Source organism: Periplaneta americana, chromosome 9, assembly GCF_040183065.1.
Source record: "Periplaneta americana isolate PAMFEO1 chromosome 9, P.americana_PAMFEO1_priV1, whole genome shotgun sequence".
NCBI lineage: Eukaryota > Metazoa > Arthropoda > Insecta > Blattodea > Blattidae > Periplaneta > Periplaneta americana.
In genome coordinates, this window is record NC_091125.1 from 170849061 (window position 1) to 170861122 (window position 12062).

Genomic DNA, 12062 nt, shown 5'->3' on the forward strand with positions numbered 1-12062 from the left:
TTGATTGGTTTATATCAATCCCAATAAATCCGTACTCTAATTTTTCTCGCGGTATATGGCATTCAAATCATTCTAACCTATCTGATGATATTTTTTTTCCCCCTTTCTTAACTGTAAATGAGCACAAACGCTACTTAGGTGTAAATTTTTCTGACATTTTGTATATTCGATTCCCTAACCGTTTCAAATGTATATCATTTTACCTTTTAGGTCTGTTTCCAAATTATATGCAATACGCTTTGTCAAATCTGGCAACCTTTTCATAAGGGAAGCTAAATTTGTATTATATATCTGTTACTTGAAATTGAACTTGGGTCTTCAGTCCGGAAAGCAGATGCTTAACTACACAGCTGATAGTGCATCGAAATGTTAGTTCGTATAGTGTTGTAAATTGCTACATGGTGTTAATCATAACTTGTTTTGCTTCATGTTTGCAGTGGGTTCCAGAAATAACACATCATTGTCAGAAGACTCCATTCCTCTTGGTAGGAACGCAAATTGATTTGCGGGATGATGCTGCTACCATAGAGAAACTCGCAAAGAACAAACAAAAACCAATCACGTTTGAACAGGGAGAAAAACTCGCCAAAGAATTGAAGGCTGTTAAATATGTTGAATGTTCCGCATTAACACAAGTAAGTGATAAGTTCATTTCTAGTGAAAACATTGTGACTTTATTTAACCTGGCAGAGTTAAGGCCATAAGGCCTTCTCTTACACTCAACCAGGATTAAAACTTGCTTACATAGTTGAACATAAAACTGGATCGGAATTAATTACATACTGATACAATTTAGGTACATAATGAGATCAAAAGAGGTAGTTACATAAAATTTACCTCATAAAATAAAAATAAACATAGTGGAATACATATTAATGTTGTTAGAATCAAATACGAATCACATAAAAACAGAAGGCGATAATGCAATAATAAAAAAAATATGTACACAGTAAAAATAAAAATAACACATTAGTATACATATTAGTATTAGATTACAATTAAGTAGGATTTACATAATTACACCAGAAACCGACAATTGAATAAAATGTACACAAAAAAATAGATTAATAATAAAAAAACAACACAGTGGGATACATATTGGCGTTAAGTGATAAATAAACACGATTTAGATAATAAAAATAAGAAAAAAATAAATAAAAAATAAAAATAAATACAGTGGAACACATTCCATTAAATATTTGCAACGCGTTAGGTCTGGCAACTCATCATAAGACATTTTTCTAATTTACATTTAAAGGAAATTAAAGTTTGGCAGCCCTTGACTTCAGGCGGCAGAGAATTCCAGTGACGAGAAGTAGCAACAGTGAAAGATGAAGAATAAAGAGATGATGTGTGCAGTGGTATTTCTAGCGTGTTATCATATTGTGACCGAGTATTTAAGTTATGATGCCGGGAAAGACTGTGGAATCGAACAGATAAGTAAGAGGGAGTAGAGGTGTGCAAAATTCGGTATAAGAGAGAAAGGGAATGTAACTTTCTCCTCTCATTTAACCTGAGCCACAATAATTTATCGAAAGAAGGGGAAATGTGATCGTAGTATCATTTGAAGTATGGATAAAGCATTCTGAATGACACTTAAGTTCTCTGTGATGTAATATGGGTGGCTAGCTTTCATTGTCGAGTGTTTGACAAGGAAACTGTTAATGAGCTCATGTCAGACTGCTACATCTCCACAGCAGATATGATTGATGTGCTTTTCTTGTTAACCAGTGGCAAAGTCGGCAATGATCTTTTTAGTCCAACGACTTCAACAGTATCTAGAATTTGAATGTGCTTTGCAGTTAATGCATAAAAACCAGTGTTCAAATATTTACCTAGCTTCAGTTTTGTAGAAGAACTGCAGTAAATTAATATATTAGTAATATTAGGTTGATGCAAAAGTTCATAGCATTTTGTCGCTGTGACAAAAGTTTTTATTTGAGATGAATAGACGACAGAAATACATTATCTATGACTCTCTTCCAATGCTGGGGTAGCCACTGATGTAGCTCAGGCTGTAGTGCATTTGCCTGCCGGTCTGGAGTTGTACTCAGACGTGGGTTTGATTCTTGCGTGGGTTGATTACCTGGTTCGGTTTTGTCCGAGGTTTTGCCTAACTGTAAAGCGAATAACAAGTAATCTATGGTGAATCCTCAGCCTCATCTCGCCTCTCGTTAACGCCAATTCCATCAGTGCTAAATAACTTACTAGTTGATACACCATTGTTAAATAACAAAGCACGAAGAGACATTAAAAAATAATTAAAACTTATTAATACTTGGTATCTAATGTAGTGACTTACGATCACAGTTACCATGATCACCACCACAATCTTCGTCACTTTTTTTGAGCTGTGTTAAAATTCACCTGAAATGTTGATTAAATTACAGAATCATTAAAACTCAGCACCAGATAATAGGGAACGTTGCAACATTGTCAGATTGGTAAATTATTGTTCATAAGTCACTTTGTCTTAGTCCAAGGAAATTTGCACTATTTCAGGCTTGTCATTACCTGACTGTGTGGAATGTTTGAAACCCTTGATGCTACTGACAACCCAGACTATGGAACTAATGATACAAAATGCATATTAATAATAATTCAGGCTTATTGATGACCATAACTTGTAGCATTGCAGTTTCAGAGTGACTGTGCTAACTTGTTGTGTAATTTGTTTTTACAGAAAGGATTGAAAAATGTATTCGATGAGGCCATTCTAGCCGCGTTAGAGCCCCCAGAGCCAGTGAAGAGGAGAAAGTGTGTTCTCTTGTAAACTGTTCCTTTAGCAGTTAGCAGCAAACCAGGGTATGTATAAGAGTTAATGATATGATATGATATGATATATATATATTTCTCAACATAATAGGTCCTGCCAGCATTCCCTTACTTGCACTATTTACAACTTTAAACAAGATGTATTTTGACACTTGAAGCCTGTTCTTGCTATGTCTTTCGTGTCCCTTCACTTTCACTTGACCATCCTTTTACTTTATCCACTACTATTCTACTTCCCTTCTCTTATTCTCAGTTCCCTTAAAAATCATTCCTACCTTCATAACTAACTTAATACTTTAAATAACAATACATATAACTTATTTAATATAATATAAGACCTAACCCTTGTTGACTATTTCACTAAAAACTTGAACTATTATTATATTCACTGTCTAAATTCTTCTCACACAACACATTAGCGCTCGTATCCTAGCAACATTGCTTTCATTTTATTTGTAACACTATTTACACGAAAAAAGTACAACAGCTCACTTCCATTTATCCATTACCTAGCTAACCTACTATTATGTCAGCCCACTGATGCACCATTTCTCAGATTATAGACAGGTTTTTCTCCACTACTGCCCCCTCTTTTCTCATTCCTGGCACGTTTTACACTCTCACTACTTCCCCTTCTATTCCCCGCACTTATTTTGCTTCCTTGTTCACCAGTCTCTTCTTTCGTCGGTTCAGCATTCCTCTCTCTCTCCCTTTCTGCCTTTCTCCAATTCTGTTGCCACCTGATACTATGCTTGTTCCGCTGGCTTGGCCTTGGGGTGACGTCATTACTGGTCGTCTACTAGATGGTGCAGCCGCTGCCTTAGAGTTCACCGCCTGAGTGGAATTTGCTGACGCTGGGTTCTTTCGACATTCTTCCCTCGCAATCTTCTGAGTCACTGCCCTCATGCCTTCCGCAACTTTACCTTTTCTATTTCTTCCACTATTATTAACATTCTTTCTAACTATCTCCTTTATCTCTAATCTTTTACTTTCGTCAATATTCTTTCCATTTTCCGACGCATTCAAGTTTTCCAAACAAAATTCAACATCAAATAACTCCCCGTTAATTTTCAATTTGTCCTTAATTAATTTTGCATAATGTCCATTATTCCTAGCTGCTTTCATAAACGGCACTAACACCTTCCTTCTACACCTCACCTTGTATTCAAAATCTTCATCTATACTAATACTCGAGTCTTTCAATGCTTTCTTAAAATCCATGATTTTCTCTTTAATCATCCAGTTTGCTAGTTCGACCAATATGGGCGTATTTTCCCCATGCCCCATTCTATACACCTCTTTCACTTGACCATTCCCAATGTCAATGCCTAACCATTCCCAGCACACATTTACTATCACTTCATACGTGTCCATAGACTGTTCTTTCACCTGTTCTTCAATACCAAAGAAAATTAAGTTGTTCCTCCTTTTCTCTTCTTCTAAGTATTTCACCTTCTTTTTTAATATATTGTTTTCCTTTCGTAGATCTTCCAATTTTTTGTTAATACTATCGATGGTCGCCTTTAGAATAAAAGTTAATGAGAATGGTTATGTTATTAAATAACAAAATAAAATAAGAAATAAGATTTCTTTGTACTGAGCGCTGTTGCAGATAGTGACAATTTTTTGTTTCCACTTTACTCTATTAAACATGCTATGTACGTGTCTAAATGCCTGGTGAACAGAACAATACATATCAATCCCATTTCTTACAAAAAAATTGTTAGATGACAGTTCCAATGTAATGATTAACAAATACTTCTTTAAAATATGAACTTCAGACATACATGTATGTGTGTATCCAATGCCTGGGAGACATAATTAATGACACTATTTTGAGAAGATTTTCAAATGAAATTAAATTTTTTTTCTATGTTGAAAAAACATCATACCACTTTTCACCTGTTGTTTTGGCACAAAGTTCTTCATTTTTTGAACTACTTAAAAGTGGACGCTGCGGCAGTTCTAACGCTTCCGCGTAAAGCGAATACTAAGATGACCAAAGACAAAGATGCTCTCAAAGAGTGCAGAATAACTCATACTGTGCCCACTGGTTCTTCTGTCTCATGTGCATGAATCTCAGCAGTTCCATCGCGATATTTAAATACAGTAGAACCCCGATTGTCCGACATCCTATTAACCGATTGACGGATTATCCGACTCTCTTTCTCTCACTTTTTTTTTTTTTTTTTTTTTTTTTTTTGCTACAGAAACATATGAAGTACTACTGTATGTTATATTAGTACGTATTTTTTTTAGACTGTGTTATTACAAGCCTTAACACTTATCCAGTTTGGTCTGCTGTTCGAGTTGCCGTACTGTACAACTTCTATTAATATGTATTCCATTAGTGTCAAAAGAAAACGTTTTGTGATAAGTATAGAAAAAATGCAAATAATTGAGTGATTGGGGGAAAGAGAAACTGTGGCTCATCTCGCATCAGAATACGAGACTGATGTTACAACTGTGCGGGATTTAATAAAGATTAAGGATAAAGTGTATAGAGTATGTAAATCTACAACATGAGACCTCTAGGCCAACTATTCCTATCTTTCCGCTGACAGCCATTACAAGGAGTTTCCTTGCCCCTTAAAAGCACGTCGTTGAAAACCGAACTTAAATCAGTGAACTTCTGATCCACTACCTATCGTGTTAAACATAAGGCCACGGAGGAAATTACGAAACTTCAGCTCTTATTCACTTAATTTACGAAAATATTTTATGGTACGGATTATCCGATTTTTTCGATTAACCGTCCAGTACATCCCCTTCATTACCACGGATAATAGAGGTTCTACTGTATTTATGTGTAAAATGTTATTGAAACAAAATCAAAGTTTCTGGGGACAAAAGTGGGGAAAGCAACTCAAAACCGGGGGCTGTCCCTGGAAATTGGGGACGTCTGGTCAGCCTAGTGTATATTAACTGGCTGTTTTAAAGTTTGTCTTAATTTCAAGGCAACTCTCTAATCGTGATAACTTGGGGTTTTGTCTGTGCGTTTAAAAATCTACAGGTCTGGCATTATTGACAGTATGTGTGTTGTGCATTGTCACAGTGAACCAGCGTGTCCATTTTAATCTCTGTAGCCGGTCACAGTAGCATGACTACACTCGTCCCTGCCCTGTGTGTTCATATTTGTTTTGTGTCTACTAGAAAATGATTACAATTTGTTTTTTCCAATGGCAATTAAAATACTATTTTGTTAATGAATCTAAGTTCCATAAAATGCAAAAATTAGGAAAAGTGTTCATTTTTTTTGTAGAAATAACATATGCATCCATGGAATTTTATTATATTGGTATGATCATTGACCTGGACTGTCTTAAAAGAATGTCAATTTGTACATTCCAGAATGTCACACAACAAACGTTTTATGTGCATTCCTGAGCTGTAACTACTAAGGTTGGATAAAAAGTAATGGCAACAGTTCGACATTTCTGACATGGCTTTATTCACAGGGGTTCAACATTTACGTACCTTCTATATAGTCGTCCCCCTTATTTATTACCTTTTGCCAAATGTTTGGAAGGCATCGTACACCATCAGCACGTCCATGTTTGTTGATGTTCCGTATTGACCGCCCTAAAGCACGGATAAGTTCATCTCACGGGTCCCTCGCAGTGGTTCTTTCACTTTGGTGAAAAGATCGTAATCGCATGGATCATATCGGGTGAGTACGGTGGATGTTCCAGTAGTCCGCGTTTTCCGTCTGCCTTGGAAGTACAGCGTGGTGCAGTATTACCCCATCAATGTCATACACCACAATGAACATCACCTTCACAGCACTTTGTGTAGGGCGCACTTTCTTCGGACGAGAAGAACCTGGATGCTTCCATTCATTTGATTGACGTTTCAAGTTTGGTTGGTTCGTATGAGCGAGCCCAGGTTTCATCCATAGCGACGATTCGTCCAAGAAAGTCGTCATCTTTCCTTTGGTACCGGTCCAACAAGGCCTGTGCGACTGCATAGCGGTGCCATTGTTAAACCTCGGAAATTTCATGGGGTATCCAATGCCCTGTGATTTTGCGGTAACCCAGAATGTCTTGCAGAATGTGGAGCACAGTTTTGTGACATACTCTGACTTCCGCTGCTAACTCACGTGCAGGCCATCGGCGATCAGCATCCAACAGGGAAGCAAGGAGTTGAACTGTGTTGTCCTCCACACAGGATTGTCCTGTATGGAGGTTGTCCTGAACAGCATTCCTGCCTTCCCGGAACGCTTTAACCCATTGTGCCACTGTGCGATATGGCAACGCTGCATCGGCATATGCTTCATGCAGTTCCTGAAAACATTCTTGTGCACTACGACCTCGTGTCACTTCAATTTTGATCCAGGAACGTTGCTCTAGTTTTGTAAACGTGGTCTTAGGGTGCTCGCACTATCCCTATGAAAGTCAATGTTCTACACACTGCAGTAGATTGACAGAGTACTGTCGCCACTGGCTGCACTAACTCATCTAACAGTCCTTGTTCATGTCCACACAGCTGGCAACTCTCAAACACACCATCGTCACGTGACAGCAGTGTTGCCATTACTTTTTATCCAACCTATGTATTAAGAAATTTTTATTTGTTTTTACATTGTGTGATCTGAGATAGGATTGGTTTATTCTTACTGCATATGTGTATTTTTGGTTGTGTTTTGTGCTTTGAAGATTGTAATGTTAGAGGAGTATGTAGTATGAACCTTCGATACATCTGGTTCCATCATATAGACCATTATCTGATAGACTGTTTGCTATACAGTTAGAACTGCATTGCAATATTTTTACCTTATTTGGTCTTGAATTAGCTCATAACTCGTCCTTCTTTTTTTCAACAGATAACAAAGTAAATGGATTGGTTTTCGACGCCTTGTTCGTCATTATATACTAACCAACTTGTGAATATGAGCATTGACAGAGAGAAAGAGAGAGAGAGAAGGCTTTCACTCTGTTATGGTATACTTCATTGGATTCTACATACAGAATCCTCAGACTTGTAAGGCATGAGATGTGACGGGGAAACATAAAGGATTGCAAGCAGTGTATGCTGATGTGTCCAGCCAAGGGCTAGTATTGCTTACAGTTACATTTTGAGAAATTGGCAGGGAAATGGGGAATATAGCAAAACAAGTTTTGAAGTAAGGTTTGCTGATTGCGATTTTCAGTGGAGAATCGCAGCTCCTCGTTCTCCACTAAGTTTTAATTTGTTTGTAAATGTCGCCGGTCTCCGTGTTTCATCGTGCTGTCTCACTGCTTCACATTCCTTCACCATTTGAGAGCCCTTGCTGTGCTTGCACTTCTCTAAGTTTCCTTTGTCTGTTATCAATGTGACCAAACTCTTGAGGAGGGAAGACTGGTTTGTATAATGTTGCCATTTGTATGTAGCCGTGAAACTGATGGGGAAGGGCACGTGGGAGCTAGAATGCTTGTCCTGTACCTCTGTTTCTATTGGCAAGACGCATATCTACAAAGAAAGATTGTGTCAGGCTTGAATTCTACATGTCGCATGGTGTGCATGTACTTGGAGAATAATTGTAATTTAACTTATATTTTTACAACACTTTCTTTGTATATATGTCCGTCTTCACACAGGTTGAATGAATGGTGATTATTTATTTGTGTTTGAAGAAAGTGGGAGAGTTTGAAAACCTTCCTGTGCAGAAGAAAATCACATTAGATTTTGAGAGCAGAATCACTGTACGTGACATTTGAAACAGCGGCTAAATTTGAGGTTACTATAAAGCTTTAGATCATTCCAGACTGTACGGGTCAGAACACGCGAAGGTTTTCTCTTGCCAATAGGAGCTGGTACAAGTGACGATACACAAGGGGGGAGGTTGTATAAAATATTATCACCTATAAACATTTTGCCCATTTTGGGTATCATAATCCTTCCGTATTGAACACAACTAATAATATTAATAATATTAATGACGATAATATATTATTGTAATAATGAGAATAATAAGTATAACTCCCAAGAGAAGTATTTCGAATTTTGGGCAGTTTTGTATGTCATGTGTGAAAGTGCGTGCCTGTGAGAGTGGTTCTACAAAAAATATTAACTGGTGGGTTCACTTTGACATGTAAATTAGATACAAGTGCTTATACTTGGACCATCAGTATCGGAGAGGGTGGAACACTCCCTTATCCATCTCTGGGATCATAGAAGCAAATTGCAGTTCTGTTTCTTCAGAATATCAATTAACAGTTTTTTTTTTTCCAAGTCTGTAAATTGAGTTTATATTGAAATTTATAGATATTCATGAATAAATTAACAATGAGCATGTTTTTTACCTAATATTAAGAGTATGATTATTTCTCCAGCATCCCAAATTCTTCAGGTGTAATTGATATCACATTGTTTTAAATCTGATGCCCATACTATACTTGTTTTTTTGGAAGATGGGACATGATGGGAGTGTTGCGATCGGAAAAACAACTGAATGTCACATAGCATGGTAGCCCTGTTGCTATGGTAACAATGGTTGAGTTGCCAAACATACAGTTTCCACGTGGCAAGTGCTTAATAGCTCTCTTTACGACATTTATTGTGCACACAATGTTAGCATTGGTACGTTTCATGTTTGATTCTCTGCCGATTTTTGTATTGTTTTCTTACCTTCTCGTCAGTTGTCAATGAATGTTTTAACATCAACCATCTTAACGTCAATTACTAGCTTTCATCAGCTGGCAGCGTGGTAGTCCATATTAGCAACATAGCACTGTAGTTCCAAGTTCAGCCGCTTAACTGTCATGTCCCATCTTTAAAAAAAAGTATAGCTGCAATTTCGCGTGCTTTGTAATACATAATTTCATGTGACACTTCAATTCCATTGTCCCTTAATTCCTTTACATATTACAGTAGTTTTATTTTCAACTTTGGGATACTTTCCACACTTTGGATCACGAAATGATTTTCTTGATTTGTTAGAGGTTTTGATAGTGGTTCTTTTTGTTTCTGCTATTTCCACACATTACACTCGGTAAATTCGACCAGCGGCTCTGTCACCGCATTCTTCTGCGAATTTTATAACTTTCAGCTTAAAACTCGTTGTATAACTTGAATATTTTGGTCGGTTTCTATCCAGTGTTGAAACACAATTTTATCGACACAGCTGATTACTGCAGACGTCCTAACAGTACTGCGTTATTATTAGAGAGTAGCTATATTTTGTGCGCATAAAAAAAAGAACCAATCACAATTGCAGTGGTACCACAGTGTAAGAAGAATCAGTAAGGACAACTAGCCCATTTCGTGGAAAGAAATTCTGATTGCGCATGTCACGAAACTGGGTGTATTATCTGGAATTTCCACCAGATGGTTTTCCATCTACGACAGGGCTGGCATAATTTAATATTAACTGAAAATATTTATTACTCATCTTTTAACAATATGAAAGACGTGAGGCAAAGGAATGGCAATATAATCATAATAATAATTACTTCCATATGTAAACATCATGAAAATATTCACCAATTGACGCTAATTTTAAAGTCACTGGTAGATGCTTATGTTGGTAACGTAATATTGAACCATTAGCTATATAGATCATGACATTAGTTTCGATAAAGTTATGACGTCAACAATGAATATAATAAAATTTTGTTGACTAGCTAATAACATTATATTAGTGATGGATATTATTTCATACCAATAACGTTATACTTAGGCCTACATGATTATTCCTATTAATATTTTGTATATTGATTTTGGTTTCCAAATTGGAATTAACATACACATTAAAATTTCTAACTGTATCGGTTGAATAGAATGTCTCTAAATACTGTAAGTGAAAGAAAACATAACCTCGACTATATAATAATTACCCGATTACGTTGGTGTAGCTAGCTCTTGGATCTAGCTATGAAAGAGTGATTGAAAAGATACAAAAATTGGTATGAGCAATGACTTGCTCGTGTAGTAACATGCTGTAGTTTGAACTCAGTGAGTGCATTATTTCCTGGGTTCGAGGCTTGTATAGAGATAAGTAATTAGTATGAAGGAGTTAAAAATGTCAAAATTTAGATACATAATGATTTTTGCCCATAGTAATAAGCCAACTTTGTTAAGGGAATTATTTCCTGAGTTCGACTCTTATAAAATTATAAGATGTAATTAGGGTTTGGTGTCTATCTATGGAGTTAAGAATTTGTATTACTGACTAGAAAAATCCTTTACGAGAATGGAAGAAGGTAAGAATTTGTTAATTCAAATGTGTTACTGCAATATATCTTTTACGAAAATGGAAGAAGGTAAGAATATTGTAATTCAAACGTAGCCTATTACAGCAAAGGAAAAGTGAAAGAAGTTACCGGGATTTGCTGTTGCCAGTTAAGCATTGTCCTCCAAGTGCAGCACTCCATAATGATTTAAGAATTATGTAGTTATGTGATAAAAGTTGCAGTAGATAATTATTAGGCCCTCGTTGTACACCTAGGTAGTTAGACCTACAATTAGTAGCCTACATCGGATATATGGTGAACACGCGTTTTTAATTATAAGAGGTTCCCTCGAATTCTTGTTTATTTGTTAAATGTTTCCCTAATGTATGTATTTTACAACATATTGTGATCCAAGATGAAATGCAATGGATATGAAGAAACAGAATAAAACAGTAGGCACTTCGCTAATAGTATGTTTTACTTCAATCATGAACACTGCAGTTTTATATGTATTTTGAAAAGAAAAAGTGAATTTTCATTAGACACGAATATCACTACAGAACAAAGGAGTAATTACAACAGTTAATACAAAGTTTCATCTGAAAGTTTAGCATGTCTGAACAGCTGATTGCTAAAATCAGCTGTTAGCTCTGCCGGTACTAGCGACATGGTTAGATTCATTGAGAACTAGACCTCCCTGAGTTTTCATATGATGAAAGAGTAATGGAATGGAGAAAAATTCTCTCCGGCGCCGGGATTTGAACCCGGGTTTTCAGCTCTACGTGCTGATGCTTTATCCACTAAGCCACACCGGATACCACCCTGGCGTCGGACAGAATTGTCTCAGATTAAGCTCCAACTCTTGGGTTCCCTCTAGTGGCCGCCCTCTGCACTATGTCATAGATGTCTATGAACGTAGGAATATGTGCTGAGGTGCACTCGTTATGAATGACTAGTTGGCCGGGATCCGACAGAATAAGCGCCGTCTTGGAGCTTAATCTGAGAATTCTGTTCGACACCGGGGTGGTATCCGGTGTGGCTTAGTGGATAAAGCATCAGCACGCAGAATACTTGCATGGAAATATCATATGTACTTCGGTACATTAAAATAATATACTCCCTGAGTTTGATTTTAGT

The 12062-nt window shown here is 36.8% G+C and overlaps 1 protein-coding gene across 3 annotated transcripts in view; it reads left to right on the forward strand.

Moving 5' to 3' along the window:
• Cdc42 (Cell division cycle 42) overlaps positions 1 to 9060 on the forward strand; it is a 30929-nt gene extending 21869 nt beyond the window's left edge. For all 3 annotated transcript variants that reach the window (XM_069836377.1, XM_069836378.1, XM_069836379.1), the window contains exons 5-7: positions 438 to 635; positions 2684 to 2805; positions 7598 to 9060. In XM_069836377.1, coding sequence (XP_069692478.1) covers positions 438 to 635; positions 2684 to 2773 — 288 coding nt within the window. In that variant the 3' untranslated portion in view covers positions 2774 to 2805; positions 7598 to 9060. The remainder of the gene's footprint in view (positions 1 to 437; positions 636 to 2683; positions 2806 to 7597) is intronic.
• The last annotated feature ends 3002 nt before the right edge of the window (positions 9061 to 12062 follow it).